At 43.3% G+C, this 20470-nt stretch overlaps 1 protein-coding gene across 14 annotated transcripts in view; it reads right to left on the reverse strand.

Moving 5' to 3' along the window:
* Positions 1 to 20470, reverse strand: part of ST18 (ST18 C2H2C-type zinc finger transcription factor) — a 366586-nt gene that overhangs the window by 68626 nt on the left and 277490 nt on the right. For all 14 annotated transcript variants that reach the window (XR_008306967.1, XM_053249365.1, XM_053249361.1 and 11 more), the window contains 2 exons: positions 4663 to 5451; positions 1410 to 1544 (listed from right to left, as the gene is read on the reverse strand). Coding sequence is in view for 13 of the 14 variants with exons in the window: in XM_053249365.1 (XP_053105340.1) it covers positions 1410 to 1544; positions 4663 to 5451 (924 nt within the window). In the remaining variant the exon portion in view is untranslated. The remainder of the gene's footprint in view (positions 1 to 1409; positions 1545 to 4662; positions 5452 to 20470) is intronic.

Genomic DNA, 20470 nt, shown 5'->3' on the forward strand with positions numbered 1-20470 from the left:
CACTTTGGTTTATCCATATCTACAGAGATAAAGTGCTTTACCGCTGAAGTTACAGACAGAAAATACTTCTTTTTAGGAAGTTGCAAAGAAACCCTTAACCAGGTCTTATAGCTGTGACAGATAAAAATGAAGTATTTGGATTTTAGCCAGCTCACCACCTGCTTCAAAATACATTTTCTTGGTTGCAAGTTCCATTGATTTTAAGGCAACTTACTTTCTATGTATGTGCAATGTTTCTCCTATACGTTAGGTAATAGCGCCACTGAAATATACTTAGATGAAATATTTGTGTTTTGAACAGTGCCAGTGGTAGTTAGATAATACTAGTGGTGTGCACAAAACTGGTTTTCCCAGTTTGGGTCAAATCTAGACTGGATTCAGACTCTCCAACTTGGGAGGAGAGCTGATCTTGTGGAGGAGGAGAGCTGGTCTTGTGGTAGCAAGCATGACTTGTCCCCTTTGCTAAGCAGGCTCTGCATATGAATGGGAGACTAGATATGTGAGCACTGTAAGATATTCCCCTCAGGGGATGGGGACACTCTGGGAAGAGCATCTGTATGCAGAAGGTTCCAAGTTCCCTCCCTCGCATCTCTGAAATAGGGCTGAGAGAGATTCTTGCCTGCAACCTTGGAGAAGCTGCTGCCAGTCTGCGTAGACAATGCTGAGCTAGATGGAACAATGGTCTGACTCATTATTTGGCAGCTTCCTATGTTTCCTATGACTGAATGGTGACTGAATAGTCCGTAGGATGCCATGTACTGTAAGAGGCTACAACCGGTCTCATGCTCAGCTGAGCTGCATAAATCCACAAAGCAATATGTCACTAAAAGACAAGTGAAGGGAAAGAGGCCATAAGAGGGACACATCCATGATATCCCTCATATGCATTTATTTATATAAGGATTTTTACCTTACCTCTTGGCCTCCAAAAGGGCCTTTTAAGAAGCTTACAAAACTAAAATCAACATAATACAATACAAAAAAAACATTTGAAATATTATCAACAATCATAAGGATTCTGAGAGAATGTCAGTAACAGAAACTCAACAAAGAAGAAAAACTCAACCCAGCTTTCTCTTAGAGAAAGCACACATGAACTTAGTCACAATAGCTCTATTCATACTGTACATTATGTTCAATACTCGTACAACAAGTTTACTGTGTACACAGGCACAGATCTGTATGCAGCTACAGTTATTCATACATTATGTTGAACACAGGTAAGGCAGTATACTTCCTATCCGTGCTATGCATTTGAGGAACCTGTACCCAAGTTCACTTTTAAAATGAATACAGGTACAGTTGTTCACACAAAAACATGTACCTGTGTACAGATATCTGTACACTCATACAACATAATGTCTGACTAGGGCTAAGGTGCTTTACTATAGTGAATAAATTGTACTTACTTTCAAGTGGCACTCTAACTTTATGTGGACAACCAGAAAGACTGCGATGGTGTGGATACAAGCCAGTCACATGCCCTGTGCCATCACATCCTGGAATGGGACATTTTGTCTCTCTCTTTTCAGATCTAGGCAAGTCTGTAGAAAAATGTCGTGAAATGCTTTTCTGAAGATTGTTCCTTGCATTTACTAAGCCAAATAGTTTTCAAAGGATAAAGCCAATGCAGATGAAGTTTCCTATTAAGGTGTTGGAATAAGTGCAAATGCTAGATATATTTTACAATTCTACTTCAAACATTAGGGGCAATAAAATAAACAAACAAACAAATAAATAAAGTATGTTGGGCTCTCCTCACCACTAGGGGTGTGCAATTTGGATTTTCAATGTTTTGATTTGGATCTGAATTGAAACACCCCCAATTCATTTTTGGGTCTGAATCTGACCCATCCGAATCACCCCAGATTCAATTCGGATCTGAATTAATCTGAATCCGAATCTGAATTGATTCAGATCAAGAAAATGGGTCCCAGGGCCAAAAGGGTTGGGTGGTAGTGCCTAATGGATGGAGGTTACCACCCAAATTGCAGAGGGATTGGACAAAGGGTTGATTTTTTGTGAATTGTTGAAGTTTTAGTGTCTTTGGGGCAGATCTGGGGCAGAAGAATAGGTGGGGTGGTAGCGCCTAATGGGTGGAGGCTACCACCCAAATTGCAGAGGGATTGGGCAAAGGGCTGATTTTTGGTGAACTGTTGAAGTTTATGCATCTTTAAGGTTTCCCCCCATAAGGTATCATGGAGGTGTATCGCTTCATGTTGGGCTGGGGGGGGGGAAGGGTGGCCTAGGGTAGTGTGAGGTTGGTGGTAGTGCCCAAAGGATGGAGTCAAGGAAGCTACCAGAATTTTTTCAAAGGATCTGGGCAGAGGGCTGATTTTTGGTGATTTGTTGAAGTTTACGCGTCTCTTTAAGGTTTTTCTCCATAGGGAATCATGGAGGTTTCAGCAGCCCCATTACTGCACTTGGGGGGTGCTAGGGTGGCCCAGAGCAAGTGGCGGTGTTGTGCACATAGGGTGCCAACCAACCCCATGGGTTTCTAACCCATGGGGTAGAGGGTTCTGTTGTTTCTGAGGTGTTCTGAGTGTAGATTCTCTGGTAGCATATGAGATTTTCAATACAAACCATGAATCCACTCTCATTTGCTACCCGAAATGAAGTGGGCCTGAATGGAGAGCTCCAAAGGCAAATGGATTCAAAAAATGAGGGAGGAAATGTTGCACATACATTCCTAGTTACTAAATAATAGGCTAGGTCACGAGTAGGACAAGCATCCTACCCAAGTTCAGGAGTGTGCACACTCCCATTTTGCAAACATGTGCTTGTAAAAAGGAAGTGGAGAAAGTGATAGTTTGTTGTTATCCTTCTGGGTAGGAGGCCTCTTCCTCCTACTTCACTACCATTATTACTACTAAAGTAAAGTGTGCCGTCAAGTCAGTTTCAACAACTGGCGCCCACAGAGCCCTGTGGTTTTCTTTTGGTAGAATACAGGATGGGTTTACCATTGCCTCCTCCATCACAGTGTGAGATGATGCCTTTCAGCATCTTCTTCTATTGCTGCTGCCCGATATAGTACCAGCGGGGATTCAAACCGGCAACCTTCTGCTTGTTAGTCAAGCATTTCCCCATTGTGCCATTAGGTGGGTATTATTACTACTACGAATATTTATATACTGCTTTTTGAGAAAAGTTCCCAAAGTGACATACATACATACATACATACATACATAAAGATGGCTTCTTTAAATAGTTCATTCATTAAACTTCATTAAACAGTTGGGTACCACTGCTGGGTAGGCAGCAGCTTCTTATTATGTGTTATGAAGAGGTACAAGCCAAATTCCTCAGGAAATTATTTCAAAAACCTCATGGTGTCCCCAGGGCTGTTTTTTGCCTGGAAGCCAGTCTTCCCAAGGTAGAACCCAAGATCTGACTTTCTATCTTTAAGTTTTGGTTTAAGCTAAATTTTTTATCCTTTGGGGATGGCTCCACTGATGCTTGTAGATTAATTTATTTCCAAATGGGAATGCTCATTTGAGCAGAAGCTGCTTACTTATGGCCTAGCACTGCAAGTACTAATAATAATGGGCTGTGACCGGGCAAAGCTGGTGGTTACCCAAAGAATCTTAGATACAGAATTGCAGACAGACCAAAGTTTCATCTCAAGGTAAGCAGGGTTGGGAAATCAAATTCTGAACACATGCCCTGGCAGATATCTTAACCAGATTAGAGTGACCAAGTATTGCAGGGCATTTACTCAAGCACGGCTTCATGTTCTGCACACTGCAGTGCTTGAGGGCAGATTTAAGAAACTTGAATTTGCAGAGCACTTTTGTCCCTGTGATTCAGGAGCTATAGAATCAACAGCGCATGTTCAATTATATTGTAATTTCTATAGGGACATTCATAATATGCATATTACTCTATATTTATTAAACTTTTTGGGCTGCTCTGATGATTTTTACATATGCTATCTTTTATCATTTCTTAATGACAAGATCTCTTATGCAGTAGTTGCCAGGTTTTGCCTAATTGCTAGCAGAATTCATAAGACCATGTTATATACCTGAACAATTAAGTATCACTATCTATTGAGGACAGTTGTTATATAATGAGTTGGTTTCCCCCTAATACGTTTTCTGTTTTTAGGAACTTTTAGGAATTTGATGTAGTTTTCTTTTCTCTTTTCAGCATGTGTTGGTCAGTGACCGGAAAAACTAGCAACCTCCCTGTTTTCATACCAAGAGTCAATGCTTGAAGCACCATCCCTTCCTCATGCACACGGATGAAAGTTCTTCTCTGGCTGTTTTATATTGCATTAAGTTACTCTACCTAGTGCATACAGCTTCTGAAGTTGTATTAGTGGATTGACCATGGCAGGTCTCTTAGAGGAAGAGGAGCACCAACATGCCAGCAAAACTGGTCAGGCTGACACAGACCTGAAGACAGGCCCTACTGTTCATATGTTTCAAGCTGCTATGAAATTCCATGGGCAGCATGCAATGCAGGAAGAGAACCATAGAAGGCTTACTGAAATGCACAATTAAATAGCTAAAGCACACCGTGACGTACTCACATTGCTAAACTGAAATTAAATTGCAAAACTAAAATGCAAAACACTATCGCTATGAAATCTAAGGGAAAACAATTACCAGCTGTCTAAACAAATGTGCAGTCCACCACGAACACGAAAAGTGGACTTACGTTTGTTGTTGTAGATTGGTCTACCACCAAGATCAACAACTTTGGCTTGCCTTCTTTCACCAGCAAGATGCTCCAGTAGGAACCTGTCCAGCTCTTTGTAGGTGCTATGAAAGACATGACCTTGTTCTGCCTGCAGAGCTATTGCCTGTTCTAGCAAACTCAAGTTCTGTTTCGTTTTGTCCAAATCAAATGACACTTCCGTATTTTCTGACAGGCATTCATCTTCCTCACTGTCTGGAAATGGATTCTGGATTCTGTTGCTGAAAGGTTCAGTGTGTGAGTCCTGTGATTCCTGAAGCCCTTTTTCTGAGTCACAAACAGATTCAGATTTATCAAAATCTGTGTCTTCGGTTTTGACTCCTGGTATTTTTACGACGTCTTGCTGATTACATCCTATAATGTATTTTTTATTTAGGGGAAATTTTATGCTTGTCTCTTCAGATAAGTTTGAGGAACTATCCCATTCATTGTCCAGAATTTCAGAACTACTTTCATTGTCCTCAGAGGAACAGTACTGCGAATCTGAAACACCAATTCTGTCTTTTCCTACTGTTGTTTCAATCATATAACATTCATCAACACGGCAGTTTTTGATGTTTAAGGATTGGCTCCCACTGTCATTTAGTTTATCATCTTCTGGATGATTTGATACATCTTTTGCCATTTTTCCAAAATGCATTAAAGATTTGGTCATTAGGTCCTGGTAGCTAGTGTAATCATCCTTTTGATGAGTACTTTCTTGCACATCCACATGAGAAGTCCCTTTTGCTGGTATCATAGTGCTTTCTTCTATATGGAGAAAAAAGAAGAGAAAAACAGAACATTCATATAAGTTATGTCTGCAGTCGAATCTTGGCCAAAATCCACTAACCACTTATTTATAAATTAGTTCATCAGTGAGGATGCTCCAGTGCCAATGATGCAAAACCACAGCCTTACCCTAGAGCAAGGGTTCCAAACCTGTGGTCCTCCAGATGTTGCTGAACTACAACTCCCATAATCCCCAGACACAATTTATTGCTCTAGACCAAGATCTGTTTCATGAACAATAGCAAGAATTACACACAAACACTATTACATTTTCAATGTGTTTTATAGAAGACCAGTTTAAATGACAAAACTCACGTGAATGTAAACCAAGAAGATCCATGTAGTGATTAGGTGATTGCTTCGACATCTGCTTACCTGACAGGTGAATCCATTGCAGTAAATCTGAGTTTAGTATATGCTTATACTATCACACAACTGCTTCGTAACATATACAGTGTCTGTGCTTCTTGCTGACTTGTTAATTTAAATTTTACCAGCTTTCCTCATGCATCATGCACTTTGCCCACACGTGCTTTGCAGTACAGTCGTCCCATTCATGGATTTGAGTATCGGTGATTGGGAAATGGCAATCACTCTCACCAACTGTGACCCAAGTATCCACGGTTTGGCGATTTTTAAAAAAATGGTTTTGGGGGGAATTGGGGGGGGGGGAGTCAGGGGGATTTTTTTGTTTCTTACCTTCTTTTTCAGTCTTTTGTCAACCGCAACCCCCCTAACCCTGTTTGCCATTGCTTTCAATGGCTCTCCAACTGCAAATTTGCCAACCACAAGGGTTTCCCAGAATGGAACCCTCATGGTTGGCGAGGGAAGGCTGTACTGCATTTTGCAGCCTTACATTTGGGGATAGAACATTACTTGTGATGCTTCTCCTAGTTTTGCCAATATCCAGTGGGAAAACCTTTTGAATACTCTGTTTAGAACAACCACTTCACAACGCTCTACAGAGAGACCTCCATTTACCCGCAACCGGATATTTCCCTGACCTCCTTACCTTATTGGTCCCCAGTAACAATTCAGGAAGTAAAATGCTTAATCGGTCAACTTAAGAGAGGTAAATCCCCAGGAAATGATTACATTGCTCCAGATTTCTTGATAGCAAACATAGATTGGTGGGCGCCAATCTTAGCTGCACTATTCACCTATATAGACTGAACAACTCATATCCCCACTGATTGGGGCCTTGCAGTTGTCGTCCCAATATATAAAAAGTTGTCGTCCCAATATATTAAAAGGGAGTGCGGGATGGCCCTTTGAATTATAGGCCAATAAGTCTCCTCAATGTCATCAGCAAGTTGAACGCTAAGCATTTGTGCTTCAAACTTTGTGAGTGGATGGACCGGGAGGACATTCTGGAACAAGTACAAGCAGGTTTTAGACCTGGGAGATCAGTGTTGGATCACTGTATTGTGCTCCAATATCTAATAGAAAAATATGTTTATACTAAGAAAATCCCATTATGTGCAGCTTTCATTGATTTTCAGATGGCGTTTGATTCCATCTCAAGAGGCATCCTCTGGTCTAAATTACTTAACATGTCAATTGATAGGCAACTATTACTACTAATATATAGGCTTTATGAAAATTCAACTCTCTGCGTTCATCTTACCCCTGCAGGTCATCTTTCAAAGAAGATTCCAACAAATAAGGGAGTCAGACGGGGCTGCATCTTAGCGCTGTTTTTATTTAACTTTTATGTGAATAACTTAATTCAGCGTCTACAACAAACAGATATTCATGCGCCCAAACTATCAGATAGACGCATACCAATCCTTATGTATGCTGATGACGCAGTGATTTTGTCTCAGAGTAGAATAGGCTTGAAGAAAGCCCTAGGTGTGTTGGCCGGTTTTTGCAAAGAAGAACAGGTAGTAATAAATTATACTAAAACGAAGATAGTTCATTTTAGTAAGAAAAACCAAAGTTATAATTGGTCAATTGACAGCCACAAAATAGACCAGGTTAAACAATTTAAATATTTAGGGATGAACTTTCAGTCCAATGGCTCCAAGAATGCTCACATCAGCTTAATGGCTGAAGTGGCTAAACATAATATTGCAGCAATACAGAGATTTTTTTGGTCTAAGGGGGGAAACTATATTCCAGCAGCAATCAAACTCTATAAGATCAAGGTGGTTCCTCAGTTACTATATGGAGCCCAATTGGGGATGTATGCAAAATCTGGTGAACTCAAAAAAATCCAAACGGGTTTCCTGAGGAAGCTATTCGGCGCCCCCAACTGTGTGTCCAGTGCAGTGATCCGCTCAGAGGCGGGCATTCTTAAATTGGAGTCCAAGGCCTGGATGTTATCGATAAACTATTGGATAAAACGGCATCTTTTCCCGACAGGATTAATCCCCAAATTACTGGCAGCAGAACCACAAGCATCCTGGTGCAAGGAAATAATGCATACGCTTTCCTGCTGCAGATTATCCCCCCCTTTTTTGCTGGAGGCAGGTGCGACTATAGCACGCAAATTGGTGCAGCAAAGATTGGTTGACATAGAAATACAAAATGAGAAGGCTATTTTACCACAATTTTACAAATCTGTACAGTTTAAGACAGATTTAAGTCCAGCAACTTATTTGTTTATGATTACTCATTGTAATCATAGATGGGCCTTCTCTAGGGCGAGGTTTAATGCCTTTCCATCAGCACTATTATACAGGAAGTATAACAAATTGCCCTATGAAAAGCGCATATGTCCTTGCACCCAGGAGATTGAGTCAATGGCCCATATTCTTTTAAAGTGCTCACTTTACCAGGATGTAAGACAGCAGTTAACTAATCCCCTGCTAAATAATCTGAAGGGGAAAACCGGGGATTTCCTCGTAAAGTATTTATTAGCTGATGAAGACTCAGTAATTTCTAGAATAGTTGCTGTTATGTGGTTTTTAAAATAAGAGTCTCAAAGTTATGAGTGTATTTTAAAATTGCCATTTTTAGATATATGTATATGTTTATTTTAAGGATATTATGCTATTTTATGTCATTTATATCTCTCTTTTGGTCATTGACCGTAAATAAAGTAATCTGAAACTCTGTTTAGAACTGGGCTGCAGTTCTACTGTGGTTTCAAAATGTATGAAAAAAATATGTAGTGTCTGCATTGGTAAAACTGCTTATTTCTCTGCTGAGTATTATTCTAATATATTCACACTGTGACTAAAGACTTATATTGCACCTGAAAATATAAGGAGGGAACAGTATTTTCATAAGGAAAGAGAGCTTATATGCCAAGTGGCAGATGACCATTCTTCACCTCTCTTGGTACAGTAATACTGCTGTCCCTCAGTTGCAGGGGAGCAACAGCAGCAGAGAGGGCATGCCCTCATCTCTTGCCCACAGGTTTCTCAGAGGCATCAGGTGGGCCACTGTGTGAAACAGGATGCTGGACTGGATGGGACTTGGGCCTGATCCAGCAGGGCTGTTCTTATGTTCTCTGTCTCCCCCTAAGTTACAATAGCATGTAAAAAGATGGAGGGCTGGACTGCAGTTCCAAAACAGCAGTGCTGAAGTTTGCAAGAAAGATCTGAAAAAAACCTGAAAACTAGCAAATCGCCAGGGCTGGATGGCATCCATCCAAGAGTACTCAAAGAACTCAAATGTGCAATTGGCCAACCTCCTTGCTAAAATATATAACTTATCCCTGCAATCAGGCTCTGTACCGGAGGACTGGAAAGTAGCAAATGTAATACAGATTTTCGAAAAGGGATCCAGGCGGATCCTGGAAATTACAGGCCGGTTAGCTTAACATCCCTTCAAGGCAAATTGATGGAAAACATCCTCAAGGATAAAATTTTAAAGCACATAGAAGAACAGGCCCTGCTGGGAGAGAACCAGCATGGCTTCTGCTAAGATAAATCTTGCCTCACCAACCTTTTGGAGTTCTTTGAGAGTGTCAACAAGTCTGTGGATTAAGGTGATTCGGTTGACATAGTATACCTGGACTTCCAAAAAGCTTTTGACAAAGTTCCTCATCAAAGACTCCTGAGAAAACTTAGCAGTCATGGGATAAGGGGACAAATACATGTTTGGATTGCTAACTGGTTGAAGTAGAAGAAACAGAGGGTAGGTATAACTGGAGAGTTTTCACAATGGAGGGAAGTAAGAAGTGGGGTCCCCCAGAGATCTGTAGAAGTTGATCTAGAAATGATCTAGAAGCTGGGGTAAGCAGTGAGGTGGCCAAATTTGCAGATGTTACCAAACTCTTTTGGGTAGTGAAATCCAAGACAGATTGTGAGGAGCTCCAAAAGGATCTCTCCAAACTGGGTGAGTGGGCAACAAACTGGCAAATCTGGTTCAGTGTTGGCAAGTGTAAAGTGATGAACATTGGGATGAAAAACGCCAACTTCAAGTACATACTGATGGGATTTGAGCTGTCAGTGACTGACCAGGAGAGGGATCTTGGGATCGTGGTGGACAGCTCATTGAAAGGTCAACTAACATGTGGCAGATCTGAAAAAGGCCAATTCTATGCTAGGGATCATTAGGAAGTGGATTGAAAATAAAACTGCTAATATTATAATGCCCTTATACAAAACTATGCTGTGGCCACACTTGGAGTACTGCATATAATTCTGGTCTCCACATCTAAAAAAAGGACGTTGTAGAACTGGAAAACGTGCAGAAGCGGACAACCAAGATGATCAGGGGCCTAGAACACCTTCCTTATGAGGCAAAACTACAACACCTGGGGCTGTTTAGTTTAGAAAAAAGATGACTGCGGGGAGACATGATAGAGGTCTATAAGATCATGCATGATGTGGAGAAAGTGGATAGAGAGAAATTCTTCTCCATCTCACATAACACTAGAACCAAGGGTCATCCCATGAAATTGATTGCCAGGAAATCTAGGACCAACAAACGGAAGTACTTTTTCACACAATGCATGGTCAACTTGTGGAATTCTCTGCCACAAGATGTGGTGACAGCCAACAACCTGGGTGGCTTTAAGAGGGGTTTGGATAACTTCATGGAGAAGAGGCTACTAGTGGCTACTAGTCAGAGGGCTATAGGCCACCTCCAGCTCAGAGGCAGGATGCCTCTGAGTACCAGGGGAGTAACAGCAGGGGAGTAACAGCAGGAGAGAGGGCATGTAGTTAGCTCCTGCCGGTAGGCTTCCAGTGGCATCTGGTGGGCCACTGTGTGAAACAGGATGCTGGACTGGATGGGCCTTGGGCCTGATCCAGCAGGGCTGTTCTTATGATCTGCAGTTCATTGAGAGTGTATTGATTTATTGCTGTGAAACAGAGGTTTCCAGCTTTGGGTCCCAGTACTGCCACCCCTCTCATCCCCTGTCACAACGTCATTCAACTATCCTGGCTGGGGATGATAGGGGTGGTAGTCCAACAACATCTGGGGACCAAAGTTTAGAAGCCCCTGCTATGAAACATTAAAGTATCACACAATATAATACAGGAACCTTAGACTGAGACCTTTGACATTTCTCTTTGTTGATGGATACTGTATTTAATCTCCTGTGATCAATTCTCCTTTGCTGTTTTCCTTAGCATTTTTACAAAATGGATGTTTTGGGTAACTTTCAGTTTAATAGAAAACCTTTGCTCTGAAGACTATACTTTATTCATTCCAGGTAATCACTGCAGTTACAGCACAAAAGGCTACATTAGATCACAAAAGATAAAGCAGCTTAAAAATACAGATAGATTCTCATTTTCCTAAGTACTGCAAAAGACACATGCATTCTGTGTTAAGAAACCATTTTTCTTTGAAATCACAGCAGGAAACAGTAGGTAGTAAAGGCCACAGGAAAAGGGTGTCAAATGCTGAAAGACAATAAACCCTTAGTGTCCCATTTAATTTTTCCTAAAGAGTTTTTTTCTGACAAGGACACTCTATAACACATCTCCATCATCTTCCTTTCTGGTAATTATCTTCCTAAAATCAACACTGGTCTGCCAGGATCAAGTAAATATTACCATAGTAACTAAAAGCATTTTTGGACGAAGGGAAGAATTTAGCCACAACACTAGCCCCTTCAATAATGCTGATTATACGGTGCATTCTTTTGTTGGGATGTATTCAACATAAACTGGAACGTTCCACATTTTACTTCCTAGTGGGCAAAAAATGAGATAAGCAAGCTTATAATAAAGAATAAGATGGCCTGGTTCTTTGCAGAATCCATGTCAGACCAGCTCCAGGCTTATATAATAAATTAAATATAGTCTAAAAATGCAAATGAAGTTTTGTCTCAACAACAGTGAGCTATTAAGAGAAAGTGTAAAGGGTTATCATAATTTCAAAGTATTATCAACTACCGAAAACAAATAAAAAGCATTTTCAGCGAATATGTCCAATTCATTGAACTATTCTCTCAATCCACTTAACTACCCACATGTGTACAATAATGATTTATAGACATTATACCTAATTATGCATATTTGGGTAATGGTGGAGTGCCTAACAAAAGCTCTAGAAAGCAACAATTACCTCTGTTGCTTAGCTACATAGTTTAAAATATTCCTATTAAGTGCAGATTATTGTGGAAGGGAGGAGGAGGACACAAATGCACATGTGCCACCACAATACATTTCACTTTATGGCTGCCAAACTGTTAGCATTTTGGGTCATTTCCAGTTTACATAATTGTTTTGTTCAACTGTTTGTTATACATTAAATACAATATTTATTAATTCTTATGTTATTTCTTCAAAAGTTTGGACCCAAACCAAAAGATGTGGCCTTTCTGAACCACTTACTCTGAATTATGTTGTTGCTGCCCAACTTGAAAATTCCAGTGCAACTTTATTTTGGAATTTCCACACTGATGGGTTACTTTTCAAGTGGTCAGGTCATCCAGATCAGGTGAAGGTCAACATGTGCCCCGCTCTTGGGCCCCCTCAACTATCTCTTTCTTAAATCCAAGCTACCCCCATCTCTCAAGCCTTTTTCTCTTGCCTGCCTGGGAACAATACACAATTAGACCTTAAGCTAAAATGCCTCATTGAAGTTGATTTATTTAGAAATGTACTTTATTGCTCTTTAAGTTAGAAACGCCTCATCATAGTTAATTTGCTTAGTAACGCATTTTTATTGCTTTAACCACGATTCACTTCCTGTATTCACCTCCCTCAAATAAATTATTCTTGTTATTTTGAAACTATATCTTGCTTCAGTCCAGTCATTTCTTGAGTCCAAACTTCTGCACAAATTAAAACTGGTGGAGCTGACCCCTTTAAGAGCTAATTTCCCCACAAAGCCCAAACACTGGGGTGCCGACCAAACACCCCAGGGCCAGTTCTATTAACAGTTTCCTTGAGTCAGGTTTGGAAAAGAACTTGGGGTGGGATGGGAGCTTGTAAAAAAAAAAAAACTTGCCTTAAAAGAGGAGCAAAGACTTAAAAGCTCCCAGATTCTTTACCAGCTTGCTTGAAAATCTGAGATGGAGAAACAATAATTTCTGGCTTCCTGTCCCCACTAGTTTGCTTTCCTTTCCTGTCCCCACCAGTCCTTGACATCCCCCAAAGCACTTTCTGCCATTACCTCCACACACACAAAAACAAAAACCCATGCAACTGATCCATGGGCATCCAGGGTGGCAAGAAGGCACACTCCCCCTGGCCCCAGACTGAGCCAGTCCCATTGAATTCAATGGGGTTTAGTGCCAAGTAAGAGAGTACAGGATTGCAGCTTTTGCTGCCCCCCTGGAAAAAAGTCTGGCAGACATCCATGGCCCCATCCTTCCCTTTATTTATTGCCAAGAGGCAGTGATCTAGGAAGCATCAGTAGCGGTGTATATAGAGGAGAAAGGGAGCTTCTCCCTTTTCACCCTTTCCTCCATCATCATGATATGCTTAGTAGCAGCATGCAGGGGCAAAAAGCCTGGAGCACCATGCAAGAAGCAACTGAAGCAACTACTTCTACTTCTCCCATCGTTTTCTGAGCTTGGTACCTTGGCACAGCGATAGCCAGGGCATCAGAAAGGGCGAGAGAGTGGGGGAAGGAAGGAAACAAACCTGCCCACTGTTGCTTCTTTCACCCCCTGCCATGCGTCAGGTAAATAAAATGATAAGGAGAAAGGGTTTTGTGAGGGACTGCTGGGGAGGACTCTTTGGAATGTCAAGAGTTAGCATGGAGAAGGGATGGTTCATAGCCTTGAATGGCAGCGGTGCAGGGGGGAGCGGCACCTTCAAAAGAGAGCACAGCAGATCCAGACCTGTGTGACTGCTGCACCATGCAGCTTCCTGCTGCAGCAGCACTCCCCCCAACATCTCCGGCATGGCGCCAGCACACACATAGCCTCCGCACATGTGCGTAAGCCATGTGCACAATCAACATGGTGTTGCTGGCCAAGCACATGGTTCCTGTGCATGCATGGAGACCATGTGCATGCCAGAACCATGCTGCCACCACATGCGGGCTGTTGGGAAGAGCACCCCTGCCGCAGGAAGCTGCATGGAGCGGCAGTCACACCCATATGGACCTTCTGTACTATCTTTTACAGGTGCCACTCACTCCTCCCCAGCACCACACTTGAATCACAAAACCATTTTGTGGTTGGGCCAAACTGGCACGAACTAGTTTGTCAGACTACAAACCAGTTCATTTACAGAACCAATGCACAAACCTCAGTTTGTGAACATCTTTATTGTCTGGGCTGTAGCAGTGGTAAAGCACCTGCTTTGCATGCATAAGGTCCCAGTTTAACCCCTGCATCTCCACACAGAACTAGGAATGACTATTGTCTGAGACCATGGAAAGCCACTGCCAATTAAAGCAGACATTACTGAGCTAGATAGACCAATGGTCTGATCCAATATTAACCAATTTCATATGATCTGTTGTTGTTGTTGTTCCTACTTAATCCCAAGTAAACTTGGTAATGTTTGTCCTTCTCTGCTGGAAATCTCACATGGCTTAGAGACTTTCAATGAAACTGAATAAGATACTTGATTTGTTCAATTTAAATCAAAACATTGCACCAACAGGCAACCCAATCTATATGTGTTCACTTCACAGCACAGGGGGACTATGTAACAGTTCTGCTTTTCCTGTACAGGGAAAATGTACAAGCAGGTATGTGTTATAGCTATTTCTCCCATACAAAAACAACTTCAGAGTGTGGAGAAAGGGATTGTTATAGTCCTGAGATAACAATCCCTCAGCACCTTCCGGTTGGATTGAGGTAGGAGTCAGTGTACTGTCTCCTTTCTACTAGCAGCCTCCTGGCTTTCCCATTCTTCACCATGAGAAAGTGTAACACAGATGATGTAGAAGTACGGCTGAGATGCAGAGACAATATGGGCCACACTAAGTACATGTATAACATGTCCACGAGTATTTGAAAAGAACATTTTGCTTACCTGTAAATTCACATTCTCGGTGGTGGCAGGGGAGACAATAATTACCACTGGGATAGCACCTCCTCTTGGCTATAGGCAATCTCAAGTTGCTAGGAGACCAAGGCAAGGGATTACCCAGCTTCCCAAATCATGGCCATCAAATTAACCCTATTAAACTTAACCACCACAATACATTTCTGAAACAAAACACTCAGGAGGAAATGTTAAGGAGTACATAACAGGAGGGCACTTCTGGAAATTGGAATTTGCTGAACGGTTAGACCTCAGAATTGAGCTGCATAGTTCAGAAAATAGGATAGGTCTACTGCCTCCCCCTGCCCCCACCACCTGCAAAAATGAGAATTTACAAGTATGCAAATCTACCCATTACCCTGAAGTGCTAGGGGAAGGCAGGCATTACAGCTGAGATGCACACAAAAAGCAATATAAAAACCAGCTGCAGGCAAGGTGGGCACCACATTCTCTCACACCCTCCTTTCACATGCTGCTTTGGTGAAAGATGTTTTGTACCCACACAACTGCCCTCCAAAAAGGTAATTCTGCCCCCAGAATTGCAGAATCAGGTAGTCCCCCTAGTGAGCTGGCAGAGGCCACATGAGATGCAACATGCTTTAAGAACTGATTAGTTAAGTTAGTCATATATGCCATTAAGAAATCTGGGATCTGCATTTTGAGATATTTGTAGGGATGTCAGTGAAGTTCTCTGCACTTGAACTCAGAGAGTGATTTTTGGAGTCTGGAAAAGTTTCAGGAAATGAAGGGCAAGTGTTGTTGCAAGCCCCAATTTTCTTCTATGAACTCAGATAACTTGGGGAAGTTCTCCACCCCCACCCCAGTCACATCCCAGACCTGGACCCTGTACTTACCACTCTCAGTTGTAGTGAGGTAATGGGGCCTTGGCCCCATGGCGGGGTGGGGCGGGGTGGGGGGACGGAATGAGGCTTTCACTGCATTCTTGGGTGGGGAGGGAGTGGCTGTGCTCAATGTGTCCCCCCTCCTCTCATTGTTATTCTGACACACTGCTGGGCAGTGAACCACACCGAAATAGCAGGGCTGTTGTAATCTGAACACTACACAAGTGCTACTGCAATGCAAAGAGACTGCAGTAGCCCTTAGGAAGAGTCTAAATGTACACAGATTTACATGTGTTGAACATATCATTTGAATCAGGCTGCTCACAAAGTTGAGCCAATCCTTAGAGCTGCAACCTCCAAGCATTCAAAAGGCTTCAAATCAGAGACAGATCCATAAATAATGGCATCAGTCCTGTGTTCAGTTATGCACACAGGAACAATGAAAATTAACGGGAGAGGCAGACCAAAGTTATGAAGTGGCCATAGAAACTGAGACACAAGCATCAGGCCATCAATTCCTGATATTCAGCAACTCAAAGGTCTGAGCTGTGATGTTATTCACAGTTCTAGAGTCAACTCATAGGGCTGAGACTAGAGGGGTTGTAATTGGTCTCACTATTGTGCTGCCATGAAAAAGCTCTTAGCAAAGTCATGTATGGTATATAGCAGAACCACACATGAGATGAGAAGGTGAGTGTAATTTGACTCCTGTGGCCTTGGACAAGGCCATAACTCAGTGGTGGAGCACATGCTTTATACACAGAAGGTTCCAGATTCAGTTGCAACATCTCCAGCTATGGAGATGCTTTTTTACAGAGGCAAAAAACTGCTTGCAGAACTGCAGGTTGCTTACCTGTAACTGTAGTTCTTCTGGTGGTCATCTGTCCAGTCACACAGATGGGCTTCATGCCGGCAGGAAGAATAGTCCGGAACACCTATCAAGCTGATTTTTCTTCTAGATTGTCTCAGCTGGGCACCTCCCCATACACCTTAGTCACGTGACCCTACCCCTTTCTCCTCAGTTCTGGAGTACGCCGAGAAGTAAGGCTCTGCAGCGGGGCCAGTTGGGAGGGTGTGTGACTGGACAGATGACCACCAGAAGAACTACAGTTACAGGTAAGCAACTGGCAGTTCTTCTAAGGGGTCTCTGTCCAGAAGGGTACATAGCAAGCTCCAGAATCAAGGAGATGGGGCAGAGCCCTGGACAAGGTTGTGAATCTATAAAATATAGTAGGCAAAGGAAGCCATGGTAGTAAAAGAACACGTTTAAGTTCATGAAAATGACACAACCTTCATGCTCAGTAATGTTAACAGACTTTTTTTTGGGGGGGGGACATATGTAAAGTCTGCAAACGGGATCAAACATAGATACAGAATAATGAAGTCAGTTAAATACAGATTTCAGGACAGCCCTGCCAAAGCAGGCATCCTGTCGAGCCCTTACATCCAAAGCATAGTGCTTGAGGGGGAGGACCATGTTGCTGCTTGGCATATTGAAGACAGTGGGACACCCCTATCAAAAGCAGTGGAGGTAGCAGTTGACCTGGTAGAATGAACTCTAAGGGGGGCCGGCGGAGGTCTACCGGTGATTTCATAGGCCAACTTAATGGTGTGGACTATCCAGGCAGAGATTGACTGGACGGAGGCCCTATTGCCTCTCGATGGCAGCCTGTAAGCCATGAACAATGCCTTAGTGGTCCTAAAGGCAGCAGTACGGTGGATGTAAAAAGCCAGGGCCCATCTGACATCAAGCACGTGTAGGGTGCGCTCTTGAGGTGAAGAAGGATCAGGGGGGAAAACACATAAGGAGACAGACTGAGACCTGTGGCATGTCGAGACCACCTTGGGGAGAAAAGCAAAGTCAACACGTAAAACCACCATATCTCTATGAAAGCAAAGGAGGGAGGATCACAGTGTAAGGCCCTAATTTCACCTACCCTTCTGGCAGAAGTTATAGCTACCAGAAAAACCGTCTTGAGAGTTAACAGTATCAAGTTACAAGTTGCCATGGGTTCAAAAGGCTTATGCAACATTGCAAGTCCCAATAGGGGACTGTCATTGGAGGATCAGGGTAGAGGTGGGTGAGGCCCTTAATAAACTGTTTAACCCTTTTAAGGGTGAAAAGGGACGATTCTAGGGCAGCATCATGCTTAAAGGCCACAACTGCCACCAGGTGTACCCTGATTGAGGACTGTGAAAGTCCTGAACCTTTCAGGTCAAGGAGATAAGACAATACTAGTGGCAAGGGCGCTAGATCAGGATGAGATTTGCCCCGTGCCGTGGCAAATAAAGAGAACCGTTTCCATTTTGCCGTGTACGATTTTATGGTGGAGGGCTTTCGAGAAGCACACAGAACGTCTCTCAATTCTGGGGCCCAGAGAGCTGAATTGTTGTTGTTGTTGTTGTTGTTATTTTTACATTTATATCCCGCTCTTCCTCCAAGGAGCCCAGAGCGGTGTACTACATACTTGAGTTTCTCTTTCACAACAACCCTGTGAAGTAGGTTAGGCTGAGAGAGAAGTGACTGGCCCAGAGTCACCCAGCTAGTTTCATGGCTGAATGGGGATTTGAACTCAGGTCTCCCCGGTCCTAGTCCAGCACTCTAACCACTACACCACGCTGGCTGCACTGGATCCTCCAGGCTGTTAGGCGCAAGGTGTGAATGTTGGGATGTAGGATCCGGCCACCTTGCATGGAGAGCAGAGATGGAGATGGATTGAGACGTCAGAAGCGGCCCTTGGAGAGGCGCATGAGGTGCGGAAACCAGGGCCTCCGGGTCCACCAGGGTGCTATCAGGATGCAGTTCCTGGAGTCCACCTCTAATTTTTGTAGCACTCTGGGGAGTAGCGGGACAGGAGGAAATATGTAGAGGAACTCCCCAGTCCAAATGGTCACAAAGGCATCGCCCATCCGGAAGCATTCGCAGTGGATGTATTCGTTCAAGGGACAAAGATGTAAGATATGTCGAAGTCCACCATCCTTCTTTGGTCTAGTAAAATACCGGGAGAACAGGCCCTCTTCAACGTGAGGAGGGACCTGCTCGATGGCGCCCTTGTCGAGTAGTGACTGAATCTTGTCCTGAAGAGCAGGGGTCAGGGGAGTGGACCACTTGCCGGAATCTGGTGGCTGCTGAACAAATTTGATAGCGTAGCCTATCCTGATGATGGTGAGAACCCAAGGATCTGTTGTTATGGCTTCCCACTGAGCCAGCTAGGGATGCAGCCACAAACCCATCCATGGATAGTCAGGCCCGCTTTGGGAAGGGCTCCTGCTTACGCTTCTGCTGAGTGGCTTTTGGAATTTGGTATTGCCGTTTTCTGTAGTGCTGATGGGACTGAGAGTATTGAGACGGGCAAAAGGAATGGTCGTAACCCTGCACAGTGTTGGTAAGAGCGTTGGGAGCGGAAAGGCCGGTTAAAACGCCCAAGAGAGGAGCTCATGGAGAAACTCATAGACTTAGCATTCCTATGCATCTTTTGAATACGCTCCATTGTTTCATCTGTTTGGGTACCGAACAACATGGAACCATCAAATGGAAGGTCCTCAATCCTGGTCCTGGCTTCTGTGCTGAGACCAGAGGCACGAAGCCACACATGGCGACGGAGTGCTACAGAAGTGGCAAGAGATCTGCTCACAGCATCTGTGGCATGTTTTGAAGTATGTAGCAATTGTTTACTGAGTTCATAACCATCTGCTTGGAATTCTGCAAGGGTAAGCCGGTTGCATGCCGTCAAAATGTTCTGCCAATCTCTCCCATAGGAGGTGATTATATCTGGCCATGCATGCCTGGTAATCAGTGTTCTTTACTTCCATGGTGGCACTGGTGTACAAGCGTTTGCCCATTGCATCCAGCCTATGGCCCTCCTTGTCCATGGGAGTTATTAACATTTTATTTTTTGACTTAGATTGAGCTGCCTCCACTAGTATAGCAATAGCAATAGCACTTACATTTATATACCGCTCTATAGCTGGAAGCTCTCTAAGCGGTTTACAATGATTTAGCATATTGCCCCCCAACATTCTGGGTACTCATATTACCGACCTCGGAAGGATGGAAGGCTGAGTCAACCTTGAGCCCCTGGTCAGGATTGAACTTGTAACCTTCTGGTTACAGGCGGCAGCTCTACCACTGCGCCACCAGGGGCTCTTATAGTATAGAGGTCAGAGAAGGGTAATTATGCAAAAAAAGGGAGAATCCTCTTGGTGAACTCTATACAAATTTTCAATGTTCCTCGAAACAGGTGGCACAGAGGAGGGCTTCTCCCAGAAACTCTTGGTGATGTCTGACAGAGCCTAGTTCATTGGAAGTGCAAGGGAGTGTGAAGATTTATCCTCCAGTATATCGAAAAAAGTGTTGGTAGATGGTTGGGCTACCTCTTTGGGTTGTATACCCAAGGCATGGGCCATGGTGGCCATATAAACCGATAATACCTTAAGGTGAGACCTGAGAGATGAGGAGTCATCATCCTTATCATGCTTCCGACGTTTAGGCAATGGAGTGGTGGGATGAGCAGAAGAAGCAGAGGAATCTGGATCTGTGTCAGAGGAAGGTTTCAAGTTCCCTCCCTGGCTTCTCCAAGATAGGGCTGAGAGAGCTTCCTGCCTGCAACCTTGGAGAAGCCGCTGCCAGTCTGTGAAGACAATACTGAGCTAGAGAGACCAATGGTCTGACTCAGTATATGGCAGTTTCCTATGTTCCTAAGAGTCAGAGGATTGGCGAATCTTCTCAGGAGGTACTGGACCCAGTGGAGCTAATGGTGGTAAGTCAGAAGGAGCAGTCGGAGCTGGAGTTAGATG

The sequence above is a fragment of the Hemicordylus capensis genome, chromosome 4 (genome assembly GCF_027244095.1).
Source record: "Hemicordylus capensis ecotype Gifberg chromosome 4, rHemCap1.1.pri, whole genome shotgun sequence".
NCBI classification, from domain to species: Eukaryota; Metazoa; Chordata; class Lepidosauria; order Squamata; family Cordylidae; genus Hemicordylus; species Hemicordylus capensis.